General features: G+C 46.2%; 2 protein-coding genes across 2 annotated transcripts; one reads left to right on the plus strand and one right to left on the minus strand.

Moving 5' to 3' along the window:
• The first annotated feature begins 617 nt into the window (after positions 1–617).
• LOC135810065 (androgen-dependent TFPI-regulating protein-like) lies at positions 618–8,197 on the plus strand. Its single transcript, XM_065323535.1, has 6 exons — positions 618–1,134; positions 4,007–4,144; positions 5,100–5,201; positions 5,822–5,937; positions 6,792–6,961; positions 7,685–8,197. Exons 1-6 carry the CDS (start codon positions 943–945, stop codon positions 7,741–7,743), a joined length of 777 nt encoding a protein of 258 aa, XP_065179607.1. The 5' UTR covers positions 618–942; the 3' UTR covers positions 7,744–8,197.
• Positions 8,198–9,142: 945 nt separating this feature from the next.
• LOC135810054 (copine-3-like) lies at positions 9,143–21,246 on the minus strand. The gene is made up of 14 exons (XM_065323525.1): positions 20,818–21,246; positions 17,116–17,301; positions 16,293–16,358; positions 16,088–16,162; positions 15,139–15,312; positions 14,559–14,657; positions 14,091–14,171; positions 13,748–13,807; positions 13,065–13,198; positions 12,818–12,924; positions 12,373–12,506; positions 11,280–11,443; positions 10,688–10,757; positions 9,143–10,294 (listed from the first exon to the last, which is right to left on the minus strand). Exons 1-14 carry the CDS (start codon positions 20,977–20,979, stop codon positions 10,196–10,198), a joined length of 1,611 nt encoding a protein of 536 aa, XP_065179597.1. The 5' UTR covers positions 20,980–21,246; the 3' UTR covers positions 9,143–10,195.
• Positions 21,247–21,319: the final 73 nt, after the last annotated feature.

Below are 21,319 nucleotides of genomic sequence, written 5' to 3' on the forward strand. Positions count from 1 at the left end.
TAATGTAGCACATTTCGTGGCATTAGGATGGTGGGAGGCGAAATTACACACATCCTTCCAGACGTGATCCCTGCAGCGGCAGCAACGTGAACAATACTACGGCGGCAACACGACGACTTCTACAACACAAAAAAACGAAAATTATAAAAATCCTACCAACCCGTAGAGTAACGAGGGTCCGAACCTGGGTTTTCCCAATACGGTTCAAATGGTCGCAAGACCGGGACTCTGCCAACCGGTTTATGGTTGTAGTCAGGAGCACTACGCGTCCTCGCCTTGTAACATGCTGTCAAAATCGAAAAACATGTTAGATAGTACTAGTAGTACTTGCACCAACTGCATGCACTACGTAGATGTATGCTGACTTCGCACGTGCCAACCTTCCGAATGTATCATCGTATGTACATGTACAAGTGGTCTTGCCTCCCTCCGGGCCTCTTGCATTTGGGGGAAAGATTGCCAATCTTTTGTCCATGCCATGCCTGTCTACATTGTATACAGAATGAACTAATAGTAGGGGGGCGGCAAATGTTACGTCCGATCCGGGAAAAGCATCCACGCTCACACGTAGCTCGGATCTCTATTTTGGTGTCAAAGCCAAAGGACAGAGTTGCTGCAAGTGCAGTCTACTGTACATTATTTTCTTGAATGAAAACTTGAAGAGCTGCACTGCCTGATTATTTTTCTTCGATCCCTCTCAGCACTGGAGCACAAAATACTTCTAACTACTACTAGTAGATCTACGTACCTGCAACTGCAAGCAGCCGACCCATTCGAGTATCGAGATCCGCGCGGAGCAAGCTGGGGTGGGGTGTCTTTGGCCGTCACGAAAAGAATAGTATTTTAGCAGCTATCGTTCAGCAGTTTTAGCGAAAGGTTGTCTCTTTATTGCAGTTTGCTGGTTGAGCTCTAGCTTAGAAGTTATTAGATCGGATTGGGGCCATGGCTGCAGAGCGATCCGTCAAGTCTCCAATATGGCTTGTGCTCCTGTTCCATTCGTTCGTGACCGGCGTGTACGTGTTTATGCGCGTCGAGGAATACCAGCGACTCAGTGCTTTGGCCGCGCAGAATAAGATATTTCCTGGATACGATAGGATGGGAGAGCGGTACAAGTATCTCACACAAATCAATATGGTGAGTGGCTGAAATCTTTACTTGACACTAAACTAATTCTCTACAGTCCATTCAGAAATAAATGAACTTCTAGCTTTTGGCCATAAATGGGTCAAACGTTGAGTTTTTTTAGAATTTTTTTCTGCAATCCCATAATGGAATCCTCTTCCAATTATGTTTCTGAAGTTTTTTTGTCCAAAAAGCAAGCCATAGCAAGAATAGGATTTCGGCCAGGTTTTGCCCCAAAAGCACTGAATTGAGAAAAACCATCAAAATCCAGGCCGTTTGACCCCGCCTGCAACAGTGCATTCTGCGGTTCGAACCCCAGTTCAGGCACCCTTTTTGGACCCTTTTTCAAATTTCAAAGTTCGCAGCACTGCACTGTGTACGATGAAATCACGAAAAATCGCCAAATACGGGAGCTCGCCAGAGCCAGGACCCATCTTTTTATGAATGGACTGTATACTACATGATGTAGTGCTTGAAAAGTTGCAGCTCACTACAGTCCATTCATAAAAAGATGGGCTCTGGCTCTGGCGAGCTCCCGTATTTGGCGATTTTTCGTGATTTCATCGTACACAGTGCAGTTGAAATTTGAAAAAGGGTCCAAAAAGGGTACCTGAACTGGGGTTCGAATCGCACAATGCACTGTTGCAGACGGGGTCAAACGGCCTGGATTTTTATGGTTTTTCCCAATTCAATGCTTTGGGGGCAAAACCTGGCCGAAATCCTATTCTTGTTATGGCTTGCTTTTTGGAGAAAAAAACTTCAGAAACATAATTGGAAGAGGATTCCATAGAGGATTGCAGAAAAAAATTCTAAAAAAACTCAACGTTTGACCCATTTATGGCCAAAAGCTAGAAGTTCGTTTTTTCTGAATGGACTGTACACTAGTTCCACGTGTACGGAAAATGCACCGCATTTTTATTTATTTATTTATTTATTTCACCTTCCCGTGGCCAGAGAATATAGGCCAATATGGAGGGAGGGGGCGGTAGCCAGCCATGGCAGTAAACAAAAACAAAGCAAAAATAAATAAATATTACACATTACTGGAGGCAAAGAGAAACAAATCTGGATGAAGAATTAGCAGTTATTAGAACACGAGCTTCATGTTGGCCTTGAAATCCTTTAGCGTACAAGACGATTTTACTGATAGAGGCAGGGCCAGCCAGAGAGAATAGGCAGCGAAAAACGGAGATCTGGTATAAGCTGAGGTTCGGGCTTTAGGTAAAGTGCAGGGATTGCGCGTAGGACGAGTGGGAAGAAACCAGTTATATTTACGCAAGTGTGGCGGGGCTTTGTCAAGACGAATAGAATGAACAACAATACACAGTTTTCGATCCGCTTGACTAGAGATAGGGAGGGTGTTAAACATATACAGCTCGGCAGAAGGAAAGTATGATGGTTTGCGGAAAAGGACTTTGAGTATCCTCTTATTGTGGACTTCCAGGGTACTCATGAACGATTTACTTAGTAGGGATGACCAGGCGGTTGAGCAATAGAGAAAAATTGGGAGAATATAGCAATGATAAAAAAGGCGAATGCATTCAAGCGGTAGGTGGGAGCAGCGAGACACGAGGTAGCCAACAGCTTTACTGACTTTGCTACAGATATAGTCGACATGTCTACTAAACGATAAGTCTGAGTCAATGACCAAACCAAGATGTTTGTGTTGCTTTACCACTGTGAGGTCTGTGAGGGATCCGGGAAGAGTGAATGCATAGGTTGGCTCTGAGTTCGGCAGGAATAATATCTCAGTCTTGGCGATATTAGGTCTTAGTCTCCAGGTAGTCATCCACTGATGGACTTCGTTGATACCGCGCTGGAGACTGTCTCGCAGCCTGTCTAGACACACCGGTTGTAAGTCGATCTTTAGCTTTATGAGAAATTATGACAGGGGCGTAGGAGGGGTTTTGGAAGTGGTACGACCAAAGCCTAAAAGGTCGGTGCGGCCGAAGGCCGTGTTGGAGGGGGGTCCGGGGGACCTCCCCCGGGAAAATTTTGTAAAAAAGACACAAAATCCTGCGTTCTGGGAACTTCTGGCACACTTCAGGCGCAGTGTGCAGTCGAGTCGAGTACAGTACTCAGTACGACTGCAGATGCATAACAGATCTACTAGTACGAGTCTAGAAAATGGTCAAAGTCTGATGCGCATTGAATACATTATGTATTAGGGGTGAAACGATTAGTTCGAATATTCGAGTATTCGTTCGAAAATCTCAAACGAGCGAGTATTCGAAATTTTGCACTCGATCGTTTTTTTTTTTTTTTTTTTTTTTTTTTTTTTTTTTTAGTACTGGCATTCTATTTTTCAAAAACTCCTGTTGTACTGCTCATCAACTGGTATGCACGCATTATTCGTGCCTTTGAGTCAGTATTTTATGACTTGGACGATGCGATCACCACGGCAAGTAAAGTCATTTTGTTTTGAGATAATGAAAGTACTGGTGAAAATCGTTACTTTACACTCTGTACAAGACGTTGGCGACTTTTGTTCTATGTTCACAGATAATTTCTTCCGAATTAGTCGAGAACTCACAAATCTAGCGCTTTTGAATTTCGATAAAATACTCGAAATAATCGGATACTCGATCGAATATTATGAATGAGTGATCGGTTGGTCAAAATAGATACTCGTTTCACCCCTATTATGTATGCATCGATGGATCCTGATTTTTTTATTACGGTTTTGCACGTTCCAGACGGACCACACTTTTCGAAAAGTGGTACGGCCATGGTCGTACCAGTCGTAGCGGGTGCTACGCCCCTGTATGACGTATAATATTATTACAATTGAATTCGAAAAGGTTATGTATATGTTATAATTATTGGTGTTATCTCAGTCTTTTCTAGTTGCCAGCCGTCTGCTATCTTCGTATTGTTGTTGCAGTACATCCAATTAGGCTTCTTTGCCATGGCAACCATAGGAGACGTTGCGCAACTGTTGCGTGCCCCACGGGCTCTGGTCTGCGGCCTACAGAAGATAGTCGATGTAGTATTTGCCACGCTAGCGTTTCCTTTGTCGGAGGTAAGATTTCTAACGGTAGCCCAAGGTAGTGCGGTGTGTATACTTGATAGGCCCAGCCCAGGGGCGTAACTGGTCTCCCTCTGGGGGGGGGGGGGGGGTGCACGGCCGCTTCATCCGCACCATAACTTATGTGTAGGATGGCTGGTGCATGTCATCATGGTCATTATGTGCATGCTGAACCTAGGTCGAAATGATTAGGGGGGGGGGGGGGGGGCACGTACCCCCGTGCCCCATGCGGGCCACATGCCTGCTGCCTCGGTAACCTCGCACATACGTCATCTGACTATGCGCCATGAGGCGAAAATGTTTGAAGGGAACAAGTTCAGCAGATTAGACTCGAATGGAACAAGTTGTCATGCAGGTTTGCCAAGCTGACTTGGCAACATCAAATTCCGATTGGTAATACCACATTTCCGCGGTAAGATTGAGCTCATCGCGGATCAGGTTTGCGTGTGGATGCTCGTCCCACGCATTCCACTCACTTTGAATATTTCGTTCTGTGCAAAACCGGCGTGGAGCTTTGCTGGGCAATGTGATCGAGTGAGGTCATCCTTTCCCATAGTGTCCGATGCTAGCAACAGGAAGGGTTAGCGCATGCATTAGAGCAGTGGACTGGCATGGCGCAGTGCCACTCCTGTGTTCATGCGTTGATGGAGTTTGGATAGTGTGTGGTGTCCAGCCGCTCGCTTCGTACGTTGTGCCAGCAGTCGAAGTGTGTGCCACTCGTATAACTGATGAGTGATGATACAGCTAGCTGGATATAGCTGTACCAGTGGGTGAGTGTTTCAGGTATATACTTTGTTGTATATGTGTCCGCGCGTATGTGTGTGTGTGTGTGTGTGTGTGTGTGTGTGTGTGTGCATGCGTGTGTGTGTGTGTGCGCGCATGCGCGTGTGTGTGTGTGTGTGTGCGTGTGTGTGCGTTTGTATGTATGTGTGTGTGTATGTTCTTGCAGTTTATCGTATGCATCTTCTGGCCTATATACATCTACGATCGTGAGCTGATTTTCCCGACCAAACTCGATGAGCACCTTCCGTTCTACGTCAACTACTTGGACGTAAGTTGAGATCAGACTGAGTGTGTACTGTACGCACTGGTTGATAAGCATACCACAAACATGATCAGACTGAGTGTGTGCTGTACGCATTGGCGGATAGGCATACCACACACATGATCAGACTGAGTGTGTGCTGTACGCACTGGCGGATAGGCATACCACACACATGATCAGACTGAGTGTGTGCTGTACGCATTGGCGGATAGGCATACCACACACATAATCAGACTGAGTGTGTGCTGTACGCATTGGCGGATAGGCATACCACACACATGTTACTTACGTGACTACAGCATTTACTAGTAAACAGTTCCAAGCAGTTCCAAGCAGTTCCAAGCAGTTCCGGTGACTCAACACATTGACATCATTCACTTTTAACCTCCATACAGGTGTTCAATTCTATAGCAATGTCATTATTATATTGGATAAGGTGTTTCCTTTGGCTTGTCTTTGCTTGTGTAGCATTTGTTCATCGGCGTGTGGATGATGATAGAGATGCTGCTTGTGTTTCCGTTGGCTTGTCTTTGCTTGTGTAGCATTTGTTCGTCGACGTGTGGATGATGATAGAGAAAATTAGAGATGCTGCTTGTGTTTCCGTTGGCTTGTCTTTGTTTGTGTAGCATTTGTTCATTGGCGTGTGGGTGATGATAGAGATGCTGCTTGTCAGACACAAGTACCCCAGTGTGAAGGTTGGCATGGCGGTGACGGCTGCGTTCGGCGCTACCTACACATCAATGTAAGTCTGTTCTCGGCCGGCTGGCTGGCGTAGTAGCTATGCTTTCGAGTGGGCCCGTGTCGAGAACGTATTGCTCTCCGCTCGCTCTCATTGGCTACTTTACAAAATTAATGTTGCCAACTAGATGAAATGAATGCAGCATCGTGTACACCGGATTTGGTTAAGTGCTTTGCGGCAGACTTCAAGTAGATTCCAGGTTCCGTGTATGAGCATTGCATGCTGTGAGCATTTTCAGTACGGCGGTTTAGCATCACGGATTTCGCGTTTAGTTCGCGAAAATCTTTCGGTTCGCGAGCTGGATTTCGAACTTTCGTATTTTTCGTTCGGAAAAGCAGGTGAAACACGAATCGCGGATTCGTTTCAGCACAGTCCTTTAAAAAGTCAATACATTGTACTACCTGCACACATGCACCACCTGTCAACGCCATGCAAGTGTGAATTCCGTTTGCTAATCCGCATCCTAAGTTACGCGAATTTCGTCACTGAGTTCGACTTTCATCGGAGTGCGAACACGAACGTGAAATTCGTCTTGCTGAACCTCCGTGTTATGAGACATAGCGTGTGTTAGAGGTGCCATCCTATTGATGGTCGATTGATCGCAAAACAGGAGACAGCGTCGGGGCACTTGCTTCAGGTGGTCACCATGGCAATTGAATTCAATTCTTTGTCTTTGCGTGTACATGCTACTATGTGGTGTGCTGTTGTACACATGCATGCGTGTGTGTGTGTATGTGTGTGCGTGCGTGTGCATGTGTGTGTATGCGTGTGTGCATGTATGTGTGTGTGTGCATGTGTGTGTGTGTGTGTGTGTGTGTGTGTGTGTGTGTTGCTGCTCTGCCGCTGCCGGCATGCAGAGTATTCTACATCGCACACTACGGCGGGTTCTGGGTCTATCCGTTCATGACCGTCATGTCACCGGTGGTCCGCGGCGTCTTCTTCGTCGCCATGTTCTCGCTGGTGTTTGCCATCTTCTACGCCGGCCGCAAGCTCAACGCACTGGTCTGGGGTAGTACTAGTAGTCCAGGTCAGTGAACGCTTACTCGCTACGACATACCGCTAGCATACAATATAATGCTGCTGCTCAATGAAATCCAGTCGAGTCACTCAAGTGTGCGCCTTCCACCATTTCGCAGCCCAGTGTTCGCAGGTCTATGGCCGTGCTACGCCCGGCGTGTACTCGAGTGACTCTGTGACTGGATTTCATTGAGCAGCACTGTATGATATACGTGTGCACTTTGTCTGTAGTGTAATGTATGGGCACCGTGAGCCATGCTTGACCTTACTATACATTTGGCTCAGTTTGGCATACCTCTGTAGTGCTGTGGGTCACGCAGTGGGGGTATGCGAGTGCGCATGTTCAGTCATTCTGGCTTGCTTTTGCAGCGCTCTTGAACTGTCTTGGCACTGCTACATGTACGTAAATGCTTTGTGCAACAGGAGTTTCTCCACCCCTGCCTGCTGACGCTGTGTGTGTGTGTGTGTGCCCTCCAAACTCTGGCCCCCTCCGGGGGTGACATTGCCCAATGGGCAGTCATGCTATAGTAGTAGTAGTAGTAGTAGTAGTAGTAGTAGTAGTAGTAGTAGTAGTAGTAGTAGTGTGTGTGTGTGTGTGTGTGTGTGTGTGTGTGTGTGTGTGTGTGTGTGTGTGTGTGTGTGTGTGTGTGTGTGTGTTCAAACACCAAGCACAACTCCATTCCTTCCCTTACACAGAGACTTGATGATTTGTTGTGTTGCATTTTTGTTGCAGATTCTGCCAGCACGAAGCAGAAGCAGAAGCAGTCGCTGAGACGCAAGAAGGTGCATTAGGCCGTTCCCTCCCACAAGACTAGCTCGGCAATCCTTATCTCCGGCCACACCATGCTGCTCGCTCACTCTTGGCTGTTGTCCCGTGTATGAGCAACAGCGCAGTACGGTCCGCCACATTACAAAGACGCATGAATTGACATTAAAAATACCAGACTGGCGGAGTATTTCTTTCCTACATCGGTAAAGCGCCTGCTGGCTCCCTATGAAAATGTTTTCAACTTTCTAGCATCATTCCGGTCTTGTTTCTACCCCCCCCCCCCCCCTGGCTTCATGAGTATTGGTATTGGTGTTGATCGTAATGACAAAGGACACCATGCTGTACTCGTCACTAATGAATCTTCCTCCCATCAGATGTTAGTTTTTTACCAGTATAATTATTATGATTTAGTTCGGACGAGAGAGAATCTGGAATTTAGGAAGTACGAGTGACATTTTTATTGTCCGAGCCCAGTGATCACAGTTTGCTACTTCGAAGTATCTTGGTCAGACTCTGACTGGGTGACGTTGCAGCAACCTTGGCGGTCAAGTCGCTTTGCCTTTAGTGCACGGTGATGACCGTGGCCAGACTTGATGAGATCAAGAGCACACCAACCAGACTGACTGTTCAGCTCTGCACCAGGGAATAGACCCAACGTCCTGCTCCTCACCTATACCGTAAACGTCCGTAAATAAGTACGTACTTACTTTCGAATTTAGTGTACTAACTTTCGGGCACGAACTAACTTTTCGGACCTGACTTGTGTGTAGTGGAGAAGTCATTTTGATGTACATGCTACACGCTGCGTGTGCGCACAATACTGGTCCTTATTTCGGGCAGTATGTTTATCGGGCTTGACTTGACTTCAACGGACCGAGTCAAAAGAATGAAGGGGGTATTTATTTCGGGCAGGTACTTATTTACGGACTTTTACGGTACTTCAATACACCATTAATTCGCACGGTAAAAGTTCTATTCGTTTTGCAAAATCATAGTACATGTAGTATATTCCGCAGGTGCAGTGCCAAATCTCCGTATCAGGAAGGCGTCGACGGGAAATTCGAGTGCATTTCTCACCACCGAAATTCGCTATATGTGACTTCGTTATAAGTGGAGTCGACTGTGCATGCATGCAAACTCCACTATTTTGGTCGTGTCAAGCTCTAGACATAAAGAAGACTGAGTCAAGACTCCCATGCAAATAACTAACTTTCTGTGACCATGCACGTGTACGGCACGACCCATCCTGGGATGAAATGTGTGGTCGCATACCAGCTGAAAGTCGACTCCTTGTTGTGCAACGAAAACCATCTCGCGAACGCATCACGATTTCCTGCTGAGATGAGAAACTCTGCATCTATTAAACCAGCCCGTAGAATGCGTTTAGTGTTCAATGCACCACGCCAGCACTGTACTCGTATGTGCGTGTTTGGTAATGGTCAGAGTTGTGAAAATCTCAACACCGAAAAAGAGAGAAGAATTTGCCTAAAAGGAGAGAAGAAGGGCCGAGAGAGAGAGAGAGAGAGTCATGACTAGATCAAGAAAGCAACACGGCCATGCACGTATGTTATGTATGCACTAGAAAATTACAATAAATTACAATGGCGAAGGATAAGGAGCGATAATACAAACACCACAACGAATGTACAACAATGAATGTACAGGAGGACAAGAAAAGCTAAAGCGAACGAGTGCCTACGGGAGAGAGGGAGAGAGAGAGAGAGAGAGAGAGAGAGAGAGAGAGAGAGAGAGAGAGAGAGAGAGAGAGAGAGAGAGAGAGAGAGAGAGAGAGAGGGAGAGAGAGAGAGAGAGAAAGAGAGAGAGAGAGAATCAAGAAATTAGAAGTCGGAAATCCGGGAGATCCCGCGTCTGTACCTGCCACGCTCACCCAGTTGGATGCTACGCGAATGCATCAACATCCCGCACCATGTGATATAAGGTCAAGAGTGTTCGATAGGATGTGAGTAGGAGAGGGAGGGATGGTGGGTGACAAGTAAAGCGTGTGCCAGGTGTTCGGTACCGAATTGAAAAGATTCCGAACCAAAATGATGATCAGCACGTGCGCCATGACAAAAACAAGAGGAACGGAAAAGTTCTGTCAACCGCTATAAATTCGACAAGAAAGTACAGTTTCGCAGTATCAAAATACACACCCTATTAACTACATAAATTGCTGGCAACAGTCAGCCTGTATTGGCTGGCAGAGCTGACATGGAGCCATGCGCTTAATTCTACAAAATACAAACCTATCACTCCTAATTCAGTGCCAGAGACATCGACAGCCCCTGCAGCAATGTCTGTGCCCCGACACGAGAGAAGGGAATCATCACCCTGCCTCGTGCCGCGAGTGCGCGCTGCCAGCGATTGCGATGCAAGTGTGCGTACGTGCGTGCGTAGCGATGTGCCATGAACACACGGCACACACAAACACACACACCGGTCACCACGACTCCGTGAGCGCACGCGACGGCATTCTCACATACCGACCGGCTTCTGCTTCTTCTTGCGCATGTACTCGACCAGTTGCTGAGGGACCTCGGCCAGAACTGCCTTGGCCAAGTGAGCTGGTGAGCTCTGCATGCAAGAGCAGGGAAAGAAACGTACAGCCAGCATTATTCGTGGCAATGCGACACAGTTCTCTAGGGTGTTTATTGTTAGATTTCACATGTACAGTTAACATCGCAGATGCGTTTCCAAGTTGACGGAAGTACTTCGAAGTAATTAGTCCCGCAATACCCGGCACCATACGCTATTTCTGGCCAAAAGATGGCAAACGATGACGCCAGCAGACAAAAACAACTGCCCCCCTCCCCCCCCCCCGCCAAAACGGACAAGTATGGGCATTTGGCAACACAGCAAAGCAAGAATGTCGCAAATCAAAAGATACTTTCACCGCCGAGAACACGCGAGCACGCAAGAATGCACGGAGGTGCTCACGCACAGTAACAAGTGGCTGCTGGTACTCACCTTTGCAAAGTCTCTGAAGGGAACGAACTGGACGATATCGCGAGTGGCAACCGCCAGGCGCGAGCGCAGTCTGCATGGACACGCACACACAACACACACAGCACTGAGCAAGGGCACGGTATTTATTTATTTATTGCAACACCTCAAGCCAAGGCTCAGTGGGAACACCGGCCAATGTCAAGAGAGTGGGTGTTAGGTTAGCCAACCACGTCAGATAGATAAGTAGGGGTCGTGAGAGATATGAGAAAAGTAACATCCTCATTGAGCCTTGTCGGTTTCGTGCTAGATTGTGCACGTCTGACTGTTCAAAAATCTGGTCTAGTCGGTGGACTCTAGCGCACAACTTGTGCCACACTGTTCACCATGTTTTCACATTTAGATGATTTAATAATTCCGTGGATCACGATTTGAGTTCTAACAACAATAGGGTTATTTAACTTTGTGGTACACATAAGGCCAAACAGTAATCAGTTCTGAAAGCAGATCGACTGTTGCTGTCCGAAATCTGTAGGCACAGTTCAGCAACAGAGCAAGACACCGGAAACGCCAACACAACACAAAGCGTGACACGCACTGCGCGGGTCTCACTTACTTTCCATCGTCCGCATCCAGTACGTTCATGTCGTGGAAGTCGGCATTGCCCACGCCCACGATGATGATACTGAGCGGAAGCTCCGACGAGTCCACAATGACCTCCTTGGTCGCCTCCATGTCCGTCAGCACGCCGTCAGTCAGCAGCAGTAGGACAAAGTAACGCTACACAAGACACACACACACACGTATGTGTGAAGCACAAAGGCAGGTTTCTAACGGTGAAGCACGTGCAATGAAACAGTGCAGAATAAACTACCGTGGATATAACAAACTTTTTCTTTGCATTGGATATAAAGTACTTTTTTGAGGACCCCGGGTATCCGTTTCCAGCAATTTGACCTTGGATACACAGTATCTTGGCCATAAAGTACTGATTCTTATCACCTGGAGGTACGCTACAATGAAAATTCACTGCACTACTAATCTAGATGTAGACATTCCGTGACATGAGTGAGTGCATGAACTAGCACAGCAGAATATCATGCACAGCACAACAGTACCGTGACACTGCTGTGTAACGTACCTCCAGAGAACATAAAAATCTGTACTACTGCAAAAGCCATTATTCTAATGAGGCGCATCTATACGATTCCTAAAATTGACCAGTTTACGTGTAACAAAGGTAACGATTCTCACTCATTCTCAATGCTCAATAGCAACAGTATATGAATCGATTTCTGTATAACGATTTCTGTTTTAACCCTTTGCTGCCCACGCATACTTGAACCGACACACGTCTATCGGTTCGACAGAGCATTGAAAAAGCGACATGTCGATCAAATCGAGTTCGCTAGATTCCTAGGAATATACTGCTTCCAGAAATATATAGGTTTACATTTGACAATATGCTTCGTGTTGGAGCTATGAGTAATTTTCTTCCTGCTGGTCTGGGTATGCCGAAAACGTATACACTTTAATGGGCAGCAAAGGGCTAACGGCAGATTTCTCCTCGCTAATACGTTAGAATTGGCACTTTGTTCTATATACATGTATGGCTTCTACAGTATATAGCCGACACACTGTAAATCCAAGGTCAAGTGACTGGGAAAAGATACGCAGGGTCCTAGGGTGTACCTAGCCAACGCCAGTACCTTGATTGGTGATGTCTTCTGTGCCTCGCGTGCCATCTCCGCTACCCGTGTGACGATTGGCGCAGCGTTCGTCGGGCCCCACAGTGCTACCTGTGGCAGGCATTGCTGATATGCCTGATGTACACCCTGAATGCCTGCAGGGGACGACATCAACACAGAGGCTCTCAACTTCTGAATTTGAGAAGAGTTTACCTGTTGTCGTTTAGGCATGCTGGTAGCATGAATCACACACATGCATGCACGCATGAGAGAGAGAGAGAGAGAGAGAGAGAGAGAGAGAGAGAGAGAGAGAGAGAGAGAGAGAGAGAGAGAGAGAGAGTTAGACAGAGAGACAGAGACAGAGAGAGAGAAAAAGTGAGATGATAACCAGAATCAGTACTATCAGCAACAACTAGAGACCTGACAAACTTCGAATACGACAGCTCACAAACAGCGCCACCCATACCTTGTACATAGGGGTTCTCATAGTTGAACGTCAACGGGAAGATATCTGAGAATTGCTGATTAGGAGGGATCTTAGCACCAAAGCCAAATGCTGGGAATAGCTTATCACTGCATGGAAACAAAGTACACAAATGAGTATTTCCAATAAGAACACGGAGAAGACGGATATCCAACATTCAACAATGCTGACAGCAGGACAAACTCAACAAACTAACGACAACGAAAGTAAGAACAGGCCGTGAACTTACGCGTCATACTGTTCGCAGATAGAGCCAACGGCCCACAAGGCCTGCATATACTGGTTCATCTGGTTAGGTGCGATGTAATGTAGTGACGTTGGCTGCGACGGGTTGCCATTGGAACCGGTAAAGTCAATACCAACCTACGAGAACATCAGAACACGAGAGAGAACACACACGCATGCATGCGCAGGCATTAGCAGACAACTCGACAAGAAGGCCCAAGCAAAGCTGCAGGGTAGAAGAATCACAAACACCCCATACTCCTATCAGCAGAAGTAAAACATTCCCGGACAAGTGGGACAGGGGCTATGCTATAGAACACAGAAAACTGGAGCAGAATGGGGGAAACAAAAGTAAAACTCTGATCAGATCTACATACAGGGCCGTATTAAACACCCGGTCCAGCCCATGGCCGGACCATGGACTGGATATTACAGCATTAGGCATGGGCATTTTCGAAAACATCCACCAACCCAATTCGTGCTAAACGGGGGTTTTGGTCACTAATGTTCATTTCAGGTCCAGTACTGTATCCCATTTGGCCAGACCACCTGACATCCCAGTGCTATGGCTCTGGCATGGCAGAGGTTAGCATTCATGTATCTTTGGAGTAAACGCAGTGTTTGAGAGATATTTCCACTAGACCCGGTGTGTGGTAAAGGTTATGCTCTTTCAGAATTATAACTCACAACAAAATTGATTTCGCAACCGGCTGACACGTAGTCCAAGAACGAGTAGAGGCGGAGAGCCTGAACCACAAGCACACAAACATACACATACACACATACAGTCATAAGCCAATGTCATTCGTAGCTACATGCGCAAAGTGGGAAAATATGATGGATACAGAATAATGACTCCCAAGAACAACAACTGGGAGCACAACTAGGTGCTACAACTTGCCGAAGGTGAAGAGAAAGAGAGAGAGAGAGAGAGAGAGAGAGAGAGAGAGAGAGAGAGAGAGAGAGAGAGAGAACGACCAACGCACATGTACAAACGCACACAAGCACGCATGCACACACAACCGCCTACCTCAAAGTGACGGAGATGAAGAACGCCCGAGTTGGTGTAGTTCTTCTTCTTGGCTGCCTTTTTCGAGTTCTTCAGGTCGAGCTGTGAATATCACCATACGGAACACAAAGCACTCAAGCACATGCATACAGTTCAGAAACACGTCTACACCAGCAAATCTTCTGGTGCACAAATAGAATATCAGTGCAGCATGAAGTTCCAGTACCCCATCCCCACCCCCACTACATGATTCTCAATGGAGAGCTTTGGCTAGTGAGTTGCAAGCAGGCGAATTTCAATGCAACGACTTTCAAAAGGAAACGCAACTTGCCCAGCAGGAGTACATTCAAGCAAAGACTGATGAAGCAGTGTAATTTGATGACATTCAAAGCAACAGCTACCATGCCCAGTATGCTGAGCAGTGTCTTGTGATGGCATTCTACCACAGTGCAACAGCTATGGAGACAATGTTTAAAACTCATAACTTACGTGCAATGGTAAAGACGCCGTGCGCAGCGCACCCAGCGTTGTTGTACAGCTGCCGATCAGGTCATCTGCACTGTCGTTGTCCCAGTCAAAACAAGAAATCTACAATGCAAAGAAGCGACAACAGCGTACGCAACATACATTATTGTACCAGTACAAACACAACAACAGTCACAACATACGCAGAAAGCAGAACAAACAACAGAGTAACAGACAGAATATCAACTCTACCACCCCAACACCAACAACATCCAGTCCGACGAATTCCTGTTTCCTTTAATTTACTGGAAGTAGTTCGAAGTAGCATTTACGTAATGACCAGGTTTGTATTTCTTTTCGCAAGTAGCATTCGCGTAAGTCAAAGAAATTACAGTAAAATGTGCAAAATTATGATGTGGCAGGGAGAAAGAGAGAGAGACCTCAGAGCAATTATAAAAGAGTGGTTGAACATAAAGCATTCTCGAAGCTCCGATCAACCATTTGCCAACGAAAACGGAAACAAGTCACTTTAGACCAGTGATCCATTAGCACAGCATGTCACTCACACCCGAGTCGGGCAGCCGGAGCACACACAAGAGCGTACCTCAATAACTCGATTGTCATCGCCATTACACAGACTTCTTGACTGGACGGTGAGCGGCTGCCAGTCAGGATCCAGCGTGTTCTTGACCACCTCTGTCTTGTGCACTGCTGTGAAAGTGCCGTCGGGGTTTTGCCGCGAAAACACCAAGTAAGGATCGGACTTGCCAAAGAAGTCCTGCCAGCAAACACGGGGAACGGAAAGAAGTAAAACAATCAGTATGCTTGGTTGAATGGACTTCTATGATCTATCTTTTAAACTTATTTCCTCTGTTAGAATTCATGCTAACATCTATCGAGGAACTGTGAAAGTGGAACCCATCAGCAGGAACTGTTAACAAATATGATCAATAGCAAAGGCTAGAGCTCCACATAACAAAGAGCCGCTAGACTACATTATACATGTAGGAGTTGGACAAGCTAACAGGAATGCTAATAGGGGTGGTGGCAGGGGTGTTTGTGACTCGATCTTGGGTATTATTGGTAGAAGCAGCTTCTTATCTCCTACAGTCGAGTCGTGCGTCCTAGAAACGTTTTATTTTTACAAGGGGTTAGCCCTCGGACGTTCTTATTTTTCAGCAATATGTCTGCGTTCTTATAGCACTTTCTTACAAACCATTCGTACTGGATCATACGTATGCACTATTACATACACATGTATCACAAAGGCTGCCAGAAAACCAACAGCGTCGTTCTTAACTTCAGGCTGTGGCGTTTTTAGCATTGCAGGCTAGACGTTCTTGGGCTCCACGTTCTTCGGCACATGACTCTACCGGATGCATATACATCATGTAATTGTATGTTGCTTGTACTGCAGTACAACACAATGTCGATGTAGAGCGAATGCTATTGCGCGTGTGAAAAAGAGTAACACACACATATGCATACACACATACCACAGACGCACACACGAACACACACACACACACACATACACACACACGTGCCCTAACCTTCTTATCGAGATGAGATGCCGCGAAGGTCATGTGGACCTCTTCACATGTCTGACTCACTTCTTCTGCAACCATCTGCAATTTTCACAGTCAGCAAACAAAACAGAACGGGCAAATATTTGGTGATTTTGTTAACGACTGAAACAACTACCCACGACATACACCAGTATGTGACAGGAGAGTAGTCACGGCCAGCCTAACTCACAGTAATCGATCCGGCCTTCTTCTCCTTATGCTTCAACTCCTGCTTGAACGACTTGCTCGCAACAATCTGTACACAGAGCAAGAAAAAAAAGCAGTGAAGAGAATGCTTAAGCATGCTACTACTAGCTGCCCAACAAAAGTGTATGATGAGTTGTGCAATGTGAGGAGTTATGTTATCTTGATACCGCATAGCGGGAAATTGCCGGCCGTTAAAAAGCATATTTTTTTGTAATTCCTCATCATAGCCCCCACCCTCCCCCTCCCTCCCCTACCTTCACGTAATGAATACAAAAAATACAACTCTCAGCATGACATTTTAAGTCATGCTGAGAGTTGTAAAGCGAATGAAAAGCTATACTCCCACCCCTAACCGGACTAGCACTGACAGAAGACGGCCTACGAGACTTATTCAGTTGATGTAGCACAGGCAACGGTAATTAGTGAGTTTCTGCCACACGGTAAAACGTACCAAAGTACGTATGGAAAACGTTGCAGCGGTACGGGATCAAGTTTCACACGGATTTTTTCATGCCGTTTTCCGTGCCAAGCGCGCTTCACACGGACTGGTCTCGGTGTGAAAACTGATCGCACAGAGTACATGTGGTGGTGAGTGCGAGCATGCTACGCACAGCAGAACCGGCGCAACGTACGAAAAATCCGTGTCACACTTCACAGTACTAGTAACTGTTAATCACTGCAGTTGACACGGAGTTTGGTACGTAGTCCGTGTAGCAGAAACTCACTATTGCCACACTACGGGTAACAGCACTACCACCATCACAAGAGACTAGTCCTTATCTCCAGCACATTCCCGTAGTACTAACCTGTCCGAGGTTGACCTCTGCAGCTCCAATAGCCTGCGCTCCGCCATCAGCTAGCGGCTTGCTACTGTCATCGATGTCCCAAACGGTGAAGCGTAGGTGCTGCAGCTCCTCAAAGCAGTAGTCGATAGGTATGGCGGTGACAAACGCCGGGTTGGACTCGTTCTTTATTGCCTCTGTCCGGCCAACCTGGACACCACGAACAACAGCAGCAGCAGCAGCACAGCAGCAGCAACAACAGCAGCAGCAGCAAGAAGACACTTCTATCAGACAGGATGCAAATGCAGCCCCAACCGCCAGCACGAATTTCTCTCCAACCCTTGTAGCAGTGGCAAGGCACTACTGTGTGGAGTAGCCTATACATGTACTTGCTGCCCATGCTGTATGCACACATAGGTAAACACTGACTTGTCAAGTCGAGAAGTTGGCATTTTTTTCTCTGTTTTCAGGCAGTTCACTTTCCTGACCGATCCTTTGAATTCGACGTTCTCCCAATCCTATGAATTTAATTACCGTAATGTCGCGTATAAGTGCAGGTGCTCACGGCCGTATAAGCCGGGGTTCCAACCATGCTTCTATTCAAAACATGCTTCTACGTCAACCTCATCAGTCTACACTGTGCAATGTATACTGCCACGCATGTACCGTGCAAGTACTTGCACGTGTCTTTGCACAGAGCGGCTTCTATTCAAATCATGCTTCTGTGTCATGGCGCGCTTCGAAAAATCGGCTTCTATTCGAGTCATGCTCCTATACGCGACACTACAGTATTATGTTTCACCTCTGGTAAGACGTTCCAGACACTGACCATGAATAATCATAATTGGAAGCGCATTCCATAGGGAACTGGAAAAAAATATTCCTTAAAAAAACTCAAAGTTGGAACGTTTATGGCCCAAACCGGCAAAAGCAAGATTATCATCTTTTATGAATGAACTGCAATGGAATATGGATAGCACACACACATAGAGTCTCATCGCTCTTTTGAGTGTCAGGGTCACTGCATGAACTGATACATGTGAACCAGTGTATTCTGACCCCCGTGAATTCCGCGGCAGAATATAGACCACCGTGCAGAATTCTGAGGCAGAAAACAGTAGATTCTGCGGAAATTCTGCAAATCATTCTTCTGCGGCAGTTCCGCAAGGAAAATGAGTGTAAAACAGAAAAATCTCCCCAACCGCACCAAAATTTGTTGTCCCTATAAATTAGGGCTGAAACGATTATACCAATTACTCGGTAAGCGATCGATAATTCCTTATCAATCAAGTAATCGTTACGTTATAGATTACTCGTTAGGGATTTTGAGTTCAAAAGTACTGAAAACTAGTGGTGAAACGAATGTCAAAACCTAGTAGTCGAATATTCTTTGGCTTAACGAACGAACGAACGAATATTCTTTTGGTAACACAGATGACATCACATGACCTCCTCTCAGTCATTTGATGGATGTTGTCATTGTTATTGGGTATGACAAACAGTAGTGCCACATAAAATGCACTGCCACATAAGGCTACTTCGAAGTTTATACATGTTGTTTGCTACATTGGCAGTCCAGTATGCACATACATGTGCAAACATGCAGTACAAAGTCACAGGCAGGCTGTACGCACTGCACTGTACTGTGTTTGGCGTGCACGTATGAACGTGCACTGCATTCGAAGTGACGTCACGAATACTCGAATGCGACTTAAAGAATATTCGAATGTGATCAATCGAACGAATGTTCGAATATTCGTTTCACCGCTACTGAAAACCCTTGTTTTTGTGAAGTTTGAATTTGTTTCCACTGTGAGTATGCAGTTGCCAGGGGCATGGTGCATACTTTGAGGTTAAATTGACTTCTAAACTGTCATGTTTCTGAGCTACCCTGTCACTAATGCAAATTTTTGGTATTATGAAGGCCTATCTTTTGGAAACAGAGTAATTTTTGCACAATATTCGGACAATATTTGCTAACGGTTATCATCGATAAATCGATCGTTAAAGCTAAAGAGTAATCGATAGGTGAAAATCCACGATCGTTTCAGCCCTACTATAAATTTAAATGAAAAAATATTTGAAATCCTGGTCCAAAATATGAAAGCTCCAAAAATACACTTCAAGTTGACTTTGAAAGTCATGAGCAGGTTGGTTTGGCTGTGAATTATGACCTGAGTCTCCACAGAATGTAGTTTTTCGTAATATTCTGCGGGACATTGTGAATTCGGCAGACTCAACTTGATTCTGCGGGATTCACGGGGACGGTGTAGTGCATGTCACAAGTGTGCCGTCATGGGAACAGCCAATCAGAGTGTGTGGCCTGTATTTCATGATATTGCCCTCACCACTCATTCAGACATTGTCTGCATTCAGAGTGAGGCGAACGTGTCGTGCAGACGCTACTGGGCGCAGAAACATTTCCGCAATTTTCCGGATCAGCGCAACGTGAAGTAAGTCAACTGTGCGGGGCCACTGCATCCCCGACCACCACCCATCCTTTTTATAGCCTACACCGTTGCAACTAGAAGGTGCAATTCCCTTGCTGTGTGCAATACATGCTGCACAACTCGCCTGCGAGTGTGGACACGGACAGTGTCGCCTCTGATACATGCACTCACGGCTGTGCCGTTCTGGCGCGTAACAGCCATATAATTATATTATTTCCCGTGCACGCACTCACACACGGGCTGTAAAGCTATTGTCCTGGCCCCGCAATATGAATCAGAATACACATTTCCCTCGTGAATCAGAATATACATTGAAATAGAGACACTACTCTAATTTCAGAAATTGTAGGTGCTCAATATGTTCGGTATGAGGGCAAAGGCCAGGTTAGGTGAACAGAAAATTTAGGTACGGAGTAGCAGTTCCCTATTGAACTATGTGTGTTAGTGTTTGTTTGGTGTATTGAAAATTTAGGTATGAAACAGACGCACCAAAAGTACCGAAAATAAAAGTACACCGAAAATTTGTGAAATTACAGTTTTTGGGCATTTAATCCAAAGTGGATAGAAGGACTTATCAGAACAGCTTGGCTAAGGGCCGGGGTCCACTGTGGCTCCGCGGCACTTGGCTGCATGCAGCGGAGCAGCGCGGTTCCACTGACACTCGTCATTCGCGGTACCGCGGTCATGCTCCACGGTTTTTGATGATGTTTTACCTGCCTGCGCGCGCGCGTGAAATAAAAAAACCCTCGTGTTCTGGCCTGCGCAACGAAATAAAATTTGAATTTTAAAACTGTTGTGTACAAAACAATGCAAAGTACGGGAAACTGGTCGAGCCGCGAATGCGGCTCGCAGTTTTTGATCAAGAGTCCTGCTCCAGCTTGAGCCGCGGTCACTATGGTAATGATGACGTTTAAGCCGCGGATGACGAGCAGCGGAGCCGCAGTGCCAGTGGAACCCGGCCCTTACCAAAAAGGGCCTTCAAAACTGCTTGCCCAGAAATGCTCGGATACTTTGTGATCAGGGTAAATCTTTGTGTGTGTGTGTGTGTGTGTGTGTGTGTGTGTGTGTGTGTGTGTGTGTGTGGTGTGTGTGTGTGTGTGTGTGTGTGTGTGTGTGTGTGTGTGTGTGTGTGTGTGTTCAATTGCGCAGAGACTATTTTCATTTTGTCTGATAAAAAAATTACATAATTTCACTCAGGAAAATTCGCATTCATTGTACTTTGTAGAAAATGCATGTGAAACACAAGCGATCACGATGGCCACTTGAGAAATCATACCTCTGTGTACTTTCCCGCATTCTCCAATTCCACTTGGCAAAGGGGATCCGACTTGGACAGTACGTCCATTCCCAACAAATCCGAACATTTGATCCGAATCTCGACTTTCGTTTTGAATTCAGACTGGCCACCTGCCTGAGGTGGAGGGTACGCAGCCGCCATGCTTACTCTGAAGAGAGGTTTGCTCTATATTTACGCTCACAGTCACTCAGGCAGATGCAGGACGACGTCGCACTTTTTCTCTCTATCACACTGACCAAAAGCAAGAAACTGTCAAATGTTGCTTTGACTTTCTTTTGACGGGGTACGGACGGATCCGATAAATGCAGTGTCCAATCGTAGATCTACGATCTTTCGTATTATCGTACAAACTCTGTACTGTCCTTGCGTTGGTACGTGACCCAAACCTCCGATCGAATCGCGAAGCTCGAAGGCGCGCGCTTGAAGCAGGAAAACGGTAGTGCTGCAAAACACCGGCGCAGTGATGCACTAATGACAGCTA

Source organism: Sycon ciliatum, chromosome 1, assembly GCF_964019385.1.
Source record: "Sycon ciliatum chromosome 1, ocSycCili1.1, whole genome shotgun sequence".
Lineage (NCBI taxonomy): Eukaryota > Metazoa > Porifera > Calcarea > Leucosolenida > Sycettidae > Sycon > Sycon ciliatum.